This window comes from Struthio camelus, chromosome 8, assembly GCF_040807025.1.
Source record: "Struthio camelus isolate bStrCam1 chromosome 8, bStrCam1.hap1, whole genome shotgun sequence".
In the NCBI taxonomy this organism is placed as follows: domain Eukaryota; kingdom Metazoa; phylum Chordata; class Aves; order Struthioniformes; family Struthionidae; genus Struthio; species Struthio camelus.
Window position 1 is genome coordinate 33476559 of NC_090949.1, and position 17884 is coordinate 33494442.

General features: G+C 38.8%; 1 protein-coding gene across 36 annotated transcripts in view; it reads right to left on the reverse strand.

Moving 5' to 3' along the window:
* Positions 1-4104: 4104 nt before the first annotated feature.
* DAB1 (DAB adaptor protein 1) overlaps positions 4105-17884 on the reverse strand; it is a 507009-nt gene continuing 493229 nt past the window's right edge. For 24 of the 36 annotated variants that reach the window (XM_009683303.2, XM_068953299.1, XM_068953292.1 and 21 more), the window contains 3 exons: positions 17467-17594; positions 16432-16530; positions 4105-7403 (listed from right to left, as the gene is read on the reverse strand). In XM_009683303.2, coding sequence (XP_009681598.1) covers positions 16447-16530; positions 17467-17594 — 212 coding nt within the window. In that variant the 3' untranslated portion in view covers positions 4105-7403; positions 16432-16446. The remainder of the gene's footprint in view (positions 7404-16431; positions 16531-17466; positions 17595-17884) is intronic. The other 12 variants (XM_068953311.1, XM_068953307.1, XM_068953305.1 and 9 more) reach the window with 1 other exon arrangement.

Genomic DNA, 17884 nt, shown 5'->3' on the forward strand with positions numbered 1-17884 from the left:
CATTATGCTCAGTAAGCTTTCAAGTGTAACATGTTCTTTGTAGAGTTGATAACACAAGCATAAGTTTGTAACTCCTTGCCCCCTGTAAATAAAATCTATACAGTTTCACCAAAGGTGATTTTTTAAAATGGTAGTTTCCTGTCCAAAAATTCCCTGTTAAACTTATCAGAGATGAAAGGCTGGACAGGCATCAGCAAGAACCTGCTTATCATACACTTAATACATTTTCCTCTTTCTTCTTCCTTGAGACTACCTTTTCATTCCTTGCTTCATCACTCGTTATATATGACCTTCTGCAGATGAAGGCAGCTGAAGCATTCAAAGTTAAGAGTGGAGCTCTCCCATTAAGTTCGGTGGTGAACAACTTATGGTTACAAATATATGGTCATCAGACATAAGGTAATTAAATGCCTATCTTGAAATGGGGCCCACAGAGCAGAAGGATCTCTGCAGTTGGATCAAAACCATAAGCTACCTCCTGGATATCCTTACCAGCCTTAGAGAGTGATTTACCAGTGGTGATATAAAGACTACAGTTTATAAATAACACATCCATAAATAAAACTTTTTTTTTCTTTTTTAAACTACAAACTCCATTCCATCATCATTTCTGTTACTAATGCAGTCATTTTCTGGTGATGGAACTGGCATCTGAGAAGTCCTTGATCTCAACAATTCACCTTGTTGAGGTTGTTCTCCTTTCTGTCTTTTGATTCATTGAGAATAATAATGCCTCATAATAACTTGGTCCAAATGAGGCACAGGCTCCTCTACCTTGGAGGTTACAATTCTAAGGGCCTGTGAAAAGGCAGGAAGAGAGTAGTGATAATTATGCGTAAACAATGAAAAAAAGCCCAAAAACCAAACCCAGGACCGTATGTCCCCTGTTGATTTCAAGATAACATACACACACAAATTAATCCATTTTTTTAAAGAAAAATCAAAGATTCTCATAATCTCTCTCTCTCTCTCTATGTCAAATACTGCCAAATTTACAGTAATTTGCAATAGCTTATAGCATTATAACTCCTTTCTGCTTATTTCTCATATAACAGGCTTCTGACATTGAAGGCTTTTCTGAATTGCCTAATAACTATCTATTGTTAAGGAAGACAAAGATGCCCACAAAAGTCTTCCCTCTGCTAGTGCCTGACAATAATTCTTTATAATCCTTTATTTTCACAAAAGTCTGAGGCTGAATGGACATTGATTTGCTGCCTGTTAACCTGTTTTTCTTTTAATCTACTGTAATTTCCTTTCCTAGCTGGTTAGAAGTATTTATATAAGTGGTGCTGCGGGAGCTATGAAATGGGATAGAAAAGCTAGCAAATAATATCAGATCTTTAAAGACTTCTTAAAAATATATTCTCTCTCTGAAAGCCACTTAGACGGATAATGTTTGAGGCTATTCTTCTTATTGAGATTTTTCAGGTGCTGATAAAACATTTTAGGGGTGATAGATGAGCCATAGGGCAAACACTTCCATTGAGATAAGACCATTTAAAGCTCTAAAAACTAACAGCTGGATAGTTGTTTCACTAATAGACCTGATATTTCCTGCCTTCTGTAGGATAATTTTAGAAAGAGACAAGGCAATGTTACAGGTAATCAGGAAATCGTATCAGGATTATCTCCCCATATTCCTCACTGTCATGCTGAAATGTATAATTCAGTTTCCATACATTTTCAGACAGCAAGTAAAACAAGAAAAAGAAAAACCTTTACTCTTCTCCATGCCAGCTCTCTGCTTTATCTTAAGTATTAAAAAAAAAAAAAAATTCTTAACGGGACTAATCCTATGTAATAAATCAACATGAGAAGACCATCTTGCAAAAGACCTGCTCTCAAGAGAGTTCATAGAGCTGCCCTTACAAATCATGGCTTTTGCCAGAGTAGCAACATTCGACCACAGCCAGGAACAAGGTGCGAGTCTCAAGGATTTCACATACAGGAGAAACCCATCAAAACCCATAAATGCAGGAATAAGGACAGGGATACCAACAGCCTTAGTATAGATGCTCATGTAAATGACCCAGGCTCACACATTCTTCCAAAACCTGCATTTCCTGGTTGCCACATGGACTTGTACAGTGCTCGTTTACCACTGTGTGCTTCCCATGTTGGTTTAATGAGACAACTGTAGGTAACGGATTCAAATCTCCATAGAAAATGACAGCAGACATCCTCATTCATTCCTTCGCAATGACCTCCTTCTGATTGATAATGGTGTTTGTCAGAAAACTAATAAATACAAACCTGATAAGACACGAGTTGTTTACAGGAAGAAAGGACAGAAAAAAGGAAATGGTGCATGAAAATACATATCACAACCTAGAAAAAGGAAGCAAGAGGTTAGCTTATCTGTTGCAGCAATTGCCATTGTGTAGTGATTAAAGCACATAAAACATTGCCTTAAATCAAAATGTAACATAAACAAGTTAAAAATGCATACTTCCAGTCTACAAAATCAATTGCTTTCTTAGAAGTCACTAATATGAACAAGAGAGATCTGTCAGAGTTCTGCCTCACGCCTGTAAAACAACAGGTTGATTCCGAAAATCTTTTGCTAAATAAATTCTCGATACTACAGGAGATCACGGCCTTAATTAATGTCAGTTAAATTAGTACTATTTCTTGAACAAGTTATATCCCAGTTGGATACTCTGGTATACACTCAACAGATACCTAGTGAGCCCAGGTTACAGTAACATGATTGTAATATGGTACATTGAAGCACCATAGTAAGAATTAAGGGTTTTTTTTCTGTGATTTTTTTCCCTTCTAAACAATGCTAACATGCAGCCATATTCTTCCTACTTTGCGACCCTCCACTACCACTGGACCCTTCTGAATTTTTAAACTCAATCTGCATAGCATCTGTGCAACATGAGCCAGTTTTTCTGATCTTTCAAAGGAAAACAGCTTCACTGTGGGGGCACCAAATGCTTATAAACAAGACTAGATTTGGCCGATGCTGTAAAAATACATTTTAGTTTAAAATCATGCTTAGCTGTATCTCTCTTTTCACTTTAACATTTCACAGCTCATTGGGAAAAAAAAAAAAAAAAAGAACAGATTAGCTTTCTCCTTCCAAGCTTTAAAAGAAACTTGACTATAGTAAGCTATATATGTAGTCATAAGGATAACAATTCCAGCATGTTTCCACAATAACAGAATGACCTTTATTTCTGGGCGACCAAAGTGTCTCAACAACGTTCACTGACAAAAGTAACTGATGTTTCAAGCATGACTTACTGGACGCTTTTGGTGGATGAGGAAGCGATGGGACAGTGAGAGGAAAAAATACAAAGAAAGTAGACAGCCATAAATATACACATCTCTCCCCACCTATATAGGGGCACATACTTCTTTGCCTTGTATTTCATTCTGATATCTTCCATGTTTCCATTACCTATTAGGCAAAGAACTTTACTGTTCCTCACCTTGACTGAAAGGTCCAGTACTCAGTGCCTCTGAATATCAAATTGTTTCATTTATGCACATGGCCTCAGAATTTCACACAGCAAAACACATGAGCCTACTTGAAGCATTACCCCAACCAGTAAAAAAGCCCCACTGAAACAAAGGCGCTACCATTAACATGCTTTCCTAGATCACGGCTTTGCTCGCAATTCTGCACCTATTACTAGAAAATTTGGAGACTGTGCTACAAACTTCCAAAATTGTCACATTCAGATAGACTTTTTTCATTTTAAATCTTATTTGAAGATGAAAATTTGAGTAAGGTGATTTGCAACTTCTCACGCCGCAAGGTTATCCCAGCTTGGTACGTTACACAGCATGGTCTCTCACAGGACATGCGGTTTTACATGAAGCGACTAAAACGGCCACTGTTTTGGGATGGTAATCTTGGAACATCCCACAAGAGGCCAAAAAAATGGGGAGGCGGCATCTAAAAATAAGAAGTTCAGCATTCAGACATTTAGATCTGGACATAAGTTAAGGTATCCCCTCAAACAGAAGCCTCTCCCTCCTTTCCCATATCTTCAGTTGCTGCCAGAAATTTTGACTATGACGAAGTGTGTACCTTGTGCTGTAAGAATGGCAAAATTTTCACAGAAGAGCAAAAGCTATGAAACAAACTTACTGAAATGACACCTTTTTAATGTTTTTATTCATAACAGTATTACATGGCGTGTTACAGAAATTAATGGAAAATTTCTAAAAATTTGTTGGTGTTTTTGTTGCTGAATGCATTATACATAAAGTCAAAAATAACGTGTCCATATATGTTAACAAATGGTCATTATCTGAGGTAAAGTTAAAGTAGGTTTAGAAATGTACTGCAACAGTCATTTTATCTTTCTCATCTTTATTAAAAAAATATGTGTCAGAATGCAGAAATAAAAATGAAGGAAAACCACGGAGTAAACATTTTTGCAAAGAAGGTGCCCAGTACGTTATTAGATGAAAGGGTTCATCAGACACTTGGATGACTACGATCTATCAAAATATCTTTTCATGACAGGTAAAGATCAAGAATCTACAGGGGTTGATAACAGGATGGCTGGTGGGATTCCCTGGTTTTTTAAATTTAAAGTGACGAATTTAGTGCTAGTGAAGGATGAGGGATTAAACAATTGCACAAGCTGGATATTTGAATTATCTACAATACTGGTACAGTGGCAGAGGCCTTACATTCCTCTCAAATCAGCATCTCAACTATGACAAGGACTATCTAATCGTATGACAAGACAATTCAGAATTCATTTTTATTTATGAACAATATTGGTAACGGTAAGAAAACGGTCGTTCATGAAACACTAAAATCCCAGCCTCATTCCCTCTGCACCTATTCGCTGCAAGGACTACAAAAATGATCTGCTTCCTACAAACATGATGGCAATGGATCCTCTGAGACATAAACCTCTTCTTTTTCTTTCCATGTTTTACCCCATTAACTGGAAATGCACTGACTATACTACACCTCAAATGCTTATGAGGAACCAAAATTGTTCTGTGGTTCCATATTGTAAGGACAAAACCTAAAAGAGCCACACTGAGGAAGAAAGTAGCACCCCTGTGCAAAGTGGGAAAATATTCTTACAGAAATGCCCTTCAGAAAAGGTTTTACCTCTGCTTTTAATTCCAAAATACTCAATCTGCCAGGTTTTAATTCATCTTCTACAGTCAGAAAACCGACCTTTCTTCTGATGGGAAAATAAGACTTGCTACAGAAGTGTTTGCACGTGACTGAGGAATAAGCATCAAATGATCGTGAATGGGGATAAAAGTTCTCTTCTCTGTAGGTTCGTTAGGTCTATTCACAGCTAATTTTTCATTCATATACATTCTGTAACGCACATTTCTCTAATTTCTCTAATTCAAAATAAGACTGGAATCATGTTGTGAGATTTGGTTGTACATATTAACAATCACCACCCCAGCTAGTCTGTCTTCTAAACCATTTTTAGCTTATCATAGAGATGAAAGAAAGTAAAACATTTATAACTCCAGGCCTATTTTAATCATGACAAAAATATAAATCCTAATGTGTCAATTCAAAAACAAAATCTGCACAATAACCCTAAAAACTCATTAATCATTTCATTTCTTTAACCTTTTTTCTTTTTCTATTTTTTCTTTTTTTTTCTTTTTTTTTCTTTTTTTCTTTTTAGTGTTAAACCACTAAATTCAATATACCGTAACTGCATAGGAACATCAGGAAAACACATTTGACCTGTATAACAATTCTCTGTAGGGCAAAAATATATAGTTTCTTTATGAAAATCATGTGCTAAACATATGAACCCAAACACTGCACTTTTGTTTCATAAATGTAAAAAAAGGAAGTTTTAAATTCTTTTGTTCTATGTGTAAACAGTTGGATGACTTCTATGCAGAGGTTCTGGAATCATAAGGAAATATCAATGAAATGTGATTTCTTTTATGTGGAGCACGTTTCTGTGAAAAAGCTAGATCATAAAGTCATGTGTTCCCATTAATTTCACTAGTTGCTGACAAGCTGACTGCTTTTGGTAAATGCACTTGAGCTTCAGCCCATTACCGTAAGCATGTGAAAAAACTTTTGTGATGTGAGAACCACAAATTGGGTTGGCCACACCTCCCAAGCACTGCAAATTGCTACCTTCTCTACTGTGTAATGGTATTAGTAAAAGAATTTTCTTAACATTTATATTTACAAAAAACTGGCAATTTTCATTCGAACTCCTTAAAGCCATTTCCCCTTAAACATTTAAAGAGTTTAGCAGTAAGATTTTTTTTTTTCAAGTTACAAAATAAAAATCCCATTTGAATTTTCTGATGTACAAAAAGTGATAAAGATGAACAATTTGATCACGGAATCAGTCTGTTATTCCAAAATTCATGCCATCCGCTGTCCCATTAGCAAAGTCTGTTTCATCCAAATTCACGAACCAGAATTGTACCAGTATTATTTGGCAAATGATTTTTTTCATCAAAAATGGCACACAGAGAAGAAAACACTTGTCTGCATAGCATTACAGCAGCAAGATATCGAAGAAATAAAAATATTCCTTTTCTGTACTTTGTTTAGCGTTTCCTAGGAAATAATGAATCTTTCGTCTCGTTCATCAGTGGGACTTGATGTCCTTTCTCTACCCACGAGTATCCAAACCAAAAAGCAGCATTTCTTCCTCGTGATGCACTATAACTTAAAGGTCCATTTGGCAACATTTTTCAATCAGCATGGATAAACAGAGTTTTATTCTGTGGTTTCAAGTTAAGAATTATTTCCACAGGAGGCATTTTGCTGTTAGATCTGTCACTCATACAAAACTACAGAATAAGAAATACAAAAAAAATGACACTGCCAGTATTTTTTTTTGTTTAAATATGCCTACATAGGGGGAAAAAAAATGTCAGGATCAGCCTGATGTAAATGATGATGAAAAACGTGTCACCATGACATAAAAAGTGCCGACTTGTGCCCAAAAGGCTCTTGAATGATAATGCCACTGCTACATACAGTTTCTGCCTTTTGCTTAAAAGAAAAAGAATGGCTAATACTTAATCAATTTCAAATGCTCATTATTCATATATGGCATACAGAAGATAACACATGTTGAAAAGAAGACCGAAGAGTAAAGATTTCCTAGTCTGGATACCCACGACTTGTGAGGAGGACAGGGCTGGACTCTTGCTATGATAAGCAGGGACTGTTTTTATTTTGTGCTGCCACAGGAATCTGCCACTGGTTGCCAAAAACTATCAGGAGCGCTCGTAGAACCGATCCAGGAGGGCAATCCTCTATCCTTGTCAGACAAAAATCAATCGGAAAAAAGCATGAAAGCCAAAGGCCTGCCAGGTTCTTGGTTTTCATTTGAGTCTTGGAGCACCACAAGCCTGTACCAATGCTATTTCTTAGCTCTGTTGATCTGGGCGTAGAGAGGTTCTGCTTCCTGGGGATAATAAAAATACAATGAGCGGCATTGTCTCCAGACATTTGCAGAACATTTTTAGAACATCTGCTTGAGAACAGCAATACCTCTTGAGTTCAAACCCAAAGGACACGTTTCCTCTGTGCTGCTTTGAATGCTCACAGCACCCCAGTTGAGTTGGAAAGAAAACGTGGCACTGCATCAGAAAATGAATGCTTATAACCAATTCCTTCTTCCAGTACTGGCTGCATACAGATCCTCAGGAGGTATTGCCAGGCATAGACATATGAAGAAATGAAATGATATTGATATGACTGGATGTTTTGGAATTTACAGGCCAGAAATGTAGCCGGCATAAAATGTTGATACTTGGATCGGGCTGCGAATCCCACCCCAGCAGTGCAACAATGGAACAAAGCTGCGGATATTATACAAGCCATGTTGAAAAAATGTTTGAGAATAGAAATTGCTGCGGAAAGCTGAACTAATGAAGCTGTGATGGGATTTAAAATAACAGTATTTTCACACAGATGTGGCATGAGTTGCCTATGAAAAATGAGGAAATGTACAGTTTCTGCACAGTTTGAGTAGCAGTCAGTATAACCACAAATATAATCATTATGAACGGGAGGAAATCATGTCAACTTGCTAACAGATACTTTATTACGAATTTCCTGGAGGTGGGGTGGAAAAAGAGCTGCTATGGCTTCAGCAGACGCTCCATGTTTTCTTAATAATACTACGTTCATCGTGGCTGCAATGTGAAGCAAACCATCCATGTACCCTACAACCCACTCTACTCCATTTCCAGAAACTGATTTATTAAACTCAGAATGACATCTAAAAAAAGAACAAGACAGGCAGAAAGGCTAATTAATGACATACTGCATTAACTCTCCACAGCTTGATAAATACTCAAATATCACGGCATGACGTTGAATTTAACCAGGTTCGAGTGAGACTCATGTTACAGCAGTATCAGCAAAAGCTGACTTTAAGTAAAAAAGTTAGAAGCTCGGTCACAGAGGAGCACAGAAACGTCTGACAGGAGGTGGTACTGGATTTTAATCACGTTACAAAGATGACGCTGCTGATCAGAAAACCAGCCTAAAGCTGTACCCCTCCGGTTCACATTTACTCAGTCTCTGGGGTGACACTTCAAAACGCAGCCTGCTCCCTGTGCGCCAGGGAAAGTTGTCTGTCTCTCTTATTCCTTGAAATGAGGATTCACTATATTCCTGCAGTTTGCAAAGACTTTACTTTCTCACCTCCTACCTACACGAAGCCCTGAGCACACTAAAAAAGCATCAAGAGAAGATGAGCAAAATCCCCTGTAAATGATTAAATAAAAGCTCTTGAAAATATCCACAGAAAGAAGCAAATACATTTTGTGACCTTGAAAAAACAAAGGTAATCAAAAGAGATGACTGAGAATAAATAACGGCGTTTCACATACTGCGTGCTAAGTCCATCTATGCCAGTTTTCATGTACTGCGGACGTGAAACTGGCAGCGTGATCTATCACAGCTCGTCCAGCAAAAATCGGTACTAATTAATGTGGGAATCTGACAGCCAACAGGCCACTCCTCAGGTGTTTGCTGAAGCTGAGGTGGTTGCAGAAGGAAGCAAAAAGGAAGGAAGAGAAAAGGGGAGAGAGGGAGCTGATCCCTTCAGAACCAAAGATACCAGTTTTTCAAATGCCCTAGGAAAGAAAAACCTGCAAAAACATCAAGTGTGCTTGCTAGAGCAGTCCTCAAATATGTTTTAAGATATGCCAATGCACTTAAGTAACAGATGTCCTAAGGTGTCACTGAACTTGAAATCTTTGGAAGAGACGCAGCCCGAACGCCAGGAGGAATTCATCACCAGTCATCAGCAGTTTCCACAACTCGTTTGGCAGACCTGAGAATTAGGAATTTCTAACTTTCATTCCTATCCAATATTTATTCTGAGCATACACTTCATGTGGCAGAGGCCTACACTTCTTACTGATTTGAGAACTACTTCTTCTAGATCAGAGCATTTTGAATGGAAGTTGTGCTGCTACATCTTCCTTTTACATTTTTCCTTTCAGATCGCTAAACGAGAGACTAACTGGTGTACTTGCATGAGATCTTCCCAGCCAAAACTTCCCCTGTTTTTTCCGTCAATGACTGGAACTTGTTATCTCATATTATTTTGGAGCAATTCAAGCTGTGCATCTTGACTATGGCCTAACATTGAAAATGGCATCTGCAAAGAACGGATAATGATACTTGAGAGAGCAAGAGAGAGCAGGAAGGGACAGAAAAGAGGCCAAAGGAGAGTCAAGTGCTCTCAGCCTCACAGACAGCTTCCTTCACAAACTCAGGCAGGGGGGCTTTCACAAGCAGTATTCTGGAGGGGCTTGGAAGCAGAAATAAAACCCCTTCTTTTTACTTATTCCACTCAAAGGTCATAGAGAGTGTCATTAAAAGGCAAGCAAGCCTAATTGTTCTCACAGGATCACAATCATCTCACCTAGATTTTCTTCTTTCTACTTCTACCACTCTGTTAGGAACAGATCCAGAGGGAAAGAATGGGTCTTTGTCAGGAAAAAAAAAAAAGGAACAAATAAAATAGCATACAAAGCTTCCCATTCACATAAATGCCACAAATCTTACTGTTTTCCCCTTTTTATGACCAGCCCAGAGGCACTTCCAATGTGCTTTCATTAACCTAGAGCAAGCAACCAGGAACACAAATGGGAACAGCATCTTTTGCTCCTAAATCCTACTTAAAGGGTTCTATCATCTTTAGGGATATGCAGTTCCTCACAAAAGTAAGTGTTTTCCTATCTGTTCAGAATCGGCTATCAAGTTAGTGTTTGGCTACCTCCCCACATACCAGTGTGGTTATTTATAGGTTATTTATACTGTATAGTGCTTTCAAATAAACACGTACTACCAGGAAAGGATACTATTCACAGACTGAACATCTGACGAAAGTGAGAGGTTGCAGTAGGGGACCAAAAACATTTAAATACACATGCCGTAAGTTAGACATCTAAATACTTAGGAAGCTACAAGTATATCATGCAAGTGTTACGAACTCTGCTCACTGCAAAAACTGCTAAAGAGAAAAATTTCCCTAGCAAGCTCCACAGATGTATTTCAGAGATACCTCATGCTTAAAATTCCTTGTTTACTCCTCCCATTTTAAGGGATGTCTTTTGTAATACCTAACACTGTTGCAAACAGTATGCATCTGGAGTACAGTACACTACTTCATGGGACAGCTAGGTTGCTAGTGGTGTTGAATACCTTTATGTAAATACTGCAAATAAATTTGCACCCAAATTTCATGTATTAGCATCTGCTCCCCAGTTGAACTAGTCATTGGAAAACACTTCTGAAAGGTTCAGCATCCAGTTGGGCTTGTGTAGGTGAGATCACTCACAGAACATAGCAGACAGGACTTGGTTAGGAAGAAACTGTTTTTACTTTGGCAGTCCTTTCATCATTGATTCAGGGCACTCTGCTACAGACAAGATGTACTGACTTATAGAGGTGAGGCCCTCATAGATTTGTTTGCCCTTTACAATAGATTCTCAGCACAGTTTTACTCCTGGCTGACTGATCAGAAAGGGCAGGCTCAAATGATAGAGTTTTATGAAATAAGTGTGCTGGAACGGCAGCCAAAATGAAAATCTTGTGCTGAGGATGCAAGTGAAGGGAAATGGGAGTGCAACGCATCTTCTCTATTGCATGCTGATTCAACAAAATAGGACATAAACTCGGCAAGCAGCATTCAAAGTAAAATCTTCAGTCGTCATTCCCACTCACCCGTTATCAGCCAATGGCTTATCTCTGATAATTTTTATTACAGCCAGCTTCTATTAGCTACATGAATATGCCAACTGCCTAGTTGGGGATTATGACTGGAAAGTACCTCTATTCTTTCAACAAATCTACCTAAAAATATTTCCTAGTCTCAGAAATCTAGTTTAATTATTAATGTTTCAGAAGTTTTTGTCATTTTAGTACAAAGATGGATGCTACACACCCATAAATTGAAGAAACAATGAAAGCTACTCAAAGATAAACGCTGCTCCATCTTCATCCTGGCATAATAGTGAACTGCAAACACACCTAACCAAACGGGATCCATTAAGTTGTTCTGTTCTTCGATGTATCTGTCAATTCCCCTTAATAACTTTTGAACCCAACAGTCAGTTTGAAGCACGCTGCTCAGAAGTCTCTAAGCTACTAAATTACCGCAAGCATCACAAAAATTAGTTGTTGTGCAGAAGACAGAGAACATTAAATGTCCTCACTGCAGAGAAAGCTACGAGAGCTCCGCCCTGAACTGCTGTGTTTGGCATCGCTGGATGGCCACTAAGCAAGTACATGGCTCTCGGTGAGCTACATAATATACTGTCTCTTGCTCAGAGGAAGGAGGAGAAGAAATGGAAGGGTACCTGGGTACTTTAGGAGGGCTAAGAGATACTGGAAGAGGTGAGAAACCCATATATGAGCTGGTTAGATTAAAATGGGGAGTTTGAAGGGAGGAGGTGAGATGACTGCAGCAACAGAGAGGAGGAGAAAGATGTAGGAAGCCTCTGCTCACAAAGTCTGGATTTCTCTGGATCTTACCCCTTCAGATTCTCTGGGAAATATGATGAGCCAATGAGCACGGGAACAGGGCTTGAAATGACAACTTAACGAATTCTTTGGAATGAAGCAAAACCTGCGATCCCTCTCCAAGCGCATGACCCTACTTACTTTTTCTCTGTCACATTTACAGTCCTCCTTGGCGGCGTCTATTTAGTTTGAGAATGACAGACCTAGGGCCTACTGTAAGAACAGGTCACCTAAAATCATCATGACGTTTCTCTCCAGACTCTATTCAATTCCTATCGAGCTAGATGAATGAGATGACAGGTCCTGCAAATATAGGCTGGATATGTGGAGTCCATTCATATTCCCAATGCAACACAAAGTGGACAAAAAGTAACAGTAGGTTGCAGAATCAGCTTAACACGCCCTCCTGTGGCTCACTAAGCTGGCAGATAAGACACTACTTGGTTCATAAATCGCTATTTTCTGTCAAATTCCTAATAACAGCTGAGATAGTTACAGTTGTCCATCCTGGAGCTAACGCTTTAAGAACATTTATCACTAAGAATGGCACATGTTCAAAGATGGAAGATGGCACTGGGCCATCAAAGTACCACTGAAAGCTGTCAGACAAATATTCAAAGGAACTGTTGCTCTCATGACTTTGCTGATAGCATCATGAAGGGTGTGACACATTTTGAGGGCTTATAATTGTCTGCACACATTTCACGGAACAACTAAACAACTTTTTGAGAAAGATATGCTCTAGCCACAAATGTTTTGAACGTTTCCTGAGAATCTCTCCTGAACAACTGCCAGTTCAAGTCTTGAACTGGGCAGCATATCAATAGAGCTGTATTTGTTCCAGCAATTTAAATAGCTTTTATTGAAATAACTGTGGCATCAAATAACCCATTATTCTCTTTCTGAATTTTTACCCTGCGGCTAATTTTCCTTCAAAAATCAGTTAGTATGGTCCATACAGATCACACAGCATTCTTGATATTAGATTCCAGCATTCAGGCCTTATTTATTCTTTCCACCAGCAGGTTGTTATGTTACAAGATGCTAGCCAACATAATCATAGGTATCCCAAGCACCCTGACATCAGAGAGTCAAAGTTCTCGCCTGTCCTTTCTCTTTCTCCTTCTGCTCGGAGGCTCCCTTTCCTATATCCTTTGTCAAGCTTTTTGTTGTAGCTTTGGGGCTCCCTAGCTATATGGAGTGCTAGACCCACTGCTGAGGCTGACTAAGGGGCCGAATTCAGCTGACATATTCCCAAGAGCAGAAACATCCACACCAGTGGGATCTGCATGTACCTAACACATCTGTAGGTCAGTCCCTGTAATTCAGAGTGACTGGATGCACCAGTGCAAAGAGGATGACCAGATGAAAACTGCTCTTTTCAAATTTCCTGCTTTAACAAAAAATGTCAGTAACAGGATATGTATCACACATTCCGTAGAATCACAGCAAAATACAGTTCTTTCTCTCCTTTCACCATAGTTATCCTCCACACAAGCTAGAGAGAGACATAAGGATTACACTGTTTAAATATAAGTCCGCTGTAGACAGTAATCGTATTCAGCATTCTCCTTGCCCTTTCTGGACAACCACTATTCCCTGCACATGCTGCTCATGAACAAAGGAAAAACAGCTGAATACATCCCCTACTATGGACAGCTCTGCAAATACTTGCTTTTATTTCAGCTGTGAACGTCAGACCTGTCTACTTCTTATCTCCAACCATAAAGGGACAAAAACGTAACTTATCCATAAAATGTCACATTCACCTACTAAGAACCCATAGCCATTTCCAAAAAGGTAACTTGTAAGAGTGGCTACTGGTAGGATGGGGTTTTGAGAGGTTAAGTTCAGAAACGCCAAAGGCGAGGAGAAACGGAGAAATTAAGAAGGAACTGAAAGAATTAATTCTAAATGAGAATGTGGAGGATCAGAAGGAACCTAGAAACCAAATTGCTAAGATACATTGAAAGATCTGAAAAATACCAGGCAGGTGACAATTCTGGATACATCAAGACAGGATAAACAAAGCTATTACGCGTGCACTGCTGATTTCATACAGCTGTTGAGAGCAGATGTATTTGAAGAAGTTTCTGAACGCAGCACTGCATCACGCTCCTGAAAGGTCCATTCATTTGAGTTGTATACTCTGCTGTTCTTGGTGTGAAGAATGATGTTCTGGAAGAGCTAAGTAATCTCCATCTAACACACAAAAATGGCTTTTATGCAGACTGGGATTCTTTTGTACTACATGTTTCTCTCCATTAAGTTTCTCTCAAAACGCCAGGCTCAATACACAACACAGCAGTAAGTCCTGAATTGATAATTTTCCATGGAGATTAGACTTTCTGTTGCTCTGATGATACCATGTTTCAGAATTTGATGGGCTAGTTTTAGCAAGTGAATTTCCTACACACTGCTGCTACTGTAACTTCACTGGAGAGAGACTTTTTGTTCAGCTTCTTTTTCCTGCCTATAGCTCTTAGGAATTACTATAATAGTCACAGTAATCAGTAATATTATTTTACATTTCCCAGAATACGTTTCTGAGAATTACATATATTTCACACAAGTCTGTAGAAAGACTAACAGAAAACATAGAAAAAAAACCCACAGAGTCACTGGTAACACACTGTTCTTGAAGCTCCCAGAGACCTGTGGCAGGTAAAACAGTGTATTTTACTAAGTGTTATACAAAAACAGAACAAAAAGTCTCTCACTTGACTGCCTTACACAGCACTACACAGTAACAGACTTAAACTGCTGTTTCAAGTTGCAGAACTCCTGATAGGTAAAATGTGCGTGATGCTGACTTAGAAATGATGCTATCTCTGACAATCAAAAAATTAGAAGGACATTTTACCGTTATTCTCCCCTTGATGGATTTCAGAAGCTTGACTATGCTAAACAGTAATAAATAAATGTATATAGCTTTGCAGAGAGTGAGATTTTGATAAAGGTCAAATCCTCTTTCTTCAACTAAGAAACTCTTAAAATGGTTCAAACCTGGGATAGCCAGCCATATCAGCGCTGGCTGGAGCCAAAGGCAAAGCCACATTACCATGCAGTACCAGCCAGGAACAATTCCTGACAACCTGCCAATGTAATTCTAGCTGGAGTACAGTGACCAACGGATGATCTTGCTAGGGCAGCTCATCCCAGCTCAACTCTATCCTTGTATTGTCATTTTCAGACTTGGAGACACAAGACGTAGTGCTACTTTTGCTTCAGCCCCTGAGGGCTGAGGCATGGTGCTGGTGGAGCTAAAGAAGGGGGAGGTGCCTCCATAAAGCACTATGTCTTGTTAAGCGATAATCTTATTACCCCCCCCCAAGTGGATCATGATTGTTACCTTAGGAATTCCCCCCCCCCATATTTAATGTACAAACATATTTAATGACTCCTAATGAAACTATTAACTTAGACTTGGAAGCAAATTATTTAGGCTCAGGGTTGATAAGACACTCGTAAACGCACTGCAATGTCTAGACCAAAAGAAAAAGGGTTCTACCTTTGTTATGGATTTGCTCCAGGAGCTCGGTGCTGAAGCCCAGAAACAATATTAGATCATATATTTGAGTAATATCAAATATGAATGACAGAGTGAAAAGATAATGAAACATATCCTTCAAACTGTAACACTAGAGAGTATTTGGATGGAATAACAATGCTCAGCACTCATAAAACTTAGTAGCTTTACTATCTCTTTGGTAAAACATATATACTGTATTGAAACAAATCATAGAACATTCACTAGCAGCCACACTTTCTAATGGGTTCTGTAACACAAAAGATGAAAAGATCATCTTTCCCATCTGTCTCAATTTAAATGATCTACGTTTGGTGAATAATTTTAAAAATATCAGTATGCCAATCATAACACAAATGATCATCAGGTGTTTTTAATTTGCAGTTGGAAATAAACATGCACAAACCCATTTTAGTAATTTTTACATGCGAATAAGAGGTGTGTTTCTTCTACTGATTATTACATGGATTCAGGGTAGAGGTGTTCATATATCACTACATAATTTTTATTTACTGTTTGTTATTTCTTTGGGTAAGATGTCTTATTCAATTTAACATGTTACGTCTGAGCAAAGGCCAGAGTGGATTTCATAAAAAAAATGTTCTGCCTAATACTTTGTTAGTAAAGGCTCAGATTCCCTGTTTTCTCCTAGAATTTGAACATGAAGTAAAGTCAGTCTACATTTCTTTAAACGTGCAGGCAGCTGAAACACACATATTTGCATAAGTCGCAACACTTAGTGAATGGCAAAAGCCATGCAAACCACGGAGCACGAAGAATACACTGTGGATAATGGAGAGGGAAAAAGGAAGAGATGAAAAGGAAAAATAAACCATGCATCCATGAAAGTAATGGTAGGCACTGGTGGAAGAATAAGTGAGCACCTCAAGGTGTAGAGAAAAAAAGGACAGATACCTACCCCAACCTGCGCTATCTAGCTACCGACCTGTGGACTTATAGTATCACCAGTTGGCTCACCAAATGGATCACTGTTGGATGAGGCCTGAGACCCATCAGGCTAGAATACAAGAACATAACACCTTTTTTTCTCAACAATAGAAAGTGAAAAGTCAACACGAGGTTATTTGCATGCTGTGGGCATAACAAGTACATCCTGTCTCAGGAAAAACAAAGTGCGACCTCACCGCTGGTGCATCCTGAAAAGCTTTACTGGTTTCCTGTAGCTGATGTCGGCAGGAAAGTACCACTTCAGTACCTGCTGGAGTCCATGCAAGAGCTGCCACAGACTTCAGAAGGCACTGGAGCAGACATACCAGAACTGCAAAAGGCCCGGAAAGCCAATGAAGCTATGTGAATGAGAAAGAGTCCAAGCTTGTGTCTTTTTTTTTTTTTTTTTTAAATCTTTGGGTCCTTTCACGTACAGATGCCTTCTTGCCTTTGGCTCACTTAGGCTTCATCTGCCTAAGACACCTTGGGACTTAAAGACACCACTTGGATAATATTTCTTGCTTTGGTCCTCTGAGTCTAAGGCAAAGAAACCATATATTGAGGGCCAGAACGCTGACTAACTAGGCAAGCAACTGGGATGCAAGAAGGGCAAAACAACGTCAGCCATCTTCTGTTTTAACGCACAAACTTTCACAGGTATGTTGCTTTACCTCAAACTCCCTTTACTACCAATAAGTAAATGCTAGTATGCTAAAAAGGACATTGTATACAACTAACCTATACAACCTTACAACAGGAAGTTTGGTTCCCTGAATGCAGTATTAGTGCATACCAACATATATATCATACTGATGTTGTTGACTATTGAAATCCAACTGGAAGTGAATTCTTTCTGCAATCCTCCCTTTAAATACTTAAAATACCACCCAACCCTACTAGAATAGTTATTTTTGACACAATCAAGCAATGTTTAAGTAACATCCCCCTTTTTTCTAGCTAAAAAATGATAATCAATCGTTTGAGTAGAAACCTTGTTGCTACTCACAGCCTCCTGCTCTTCACTTTTGCTTGGGCTTTCAAACCCCTCTTCAAAGAGGTCATCTGCAGCAGGATCACTAGTATGCGATGCTGATGATTTTGATGGAGAACTCTGTCTGGGTGCAGGGGTTGGAGCTAAACAAAGATTAAGGTAACAGCAACAGAATATATTTCCATTAATTTGTTCAGAAAGACAAACCAGCACAAAATCTGTTCATGCTTTAGAGCCCTCAACTTGTATTATCCCTGAAAATTATTTTATAAAGAGAAGCTACATGAGGTAAACTTAAACACATAAGTCATTATCAGTTTCACATATTTGATTTCATTCAGCAGTTTCTGAACTAATTTCAGCTGCACCTGGCATACAGCTCCAGGAACCTGGGAGACACCAGCACATTACATTAAGAAAGTGCAAGTTGCCC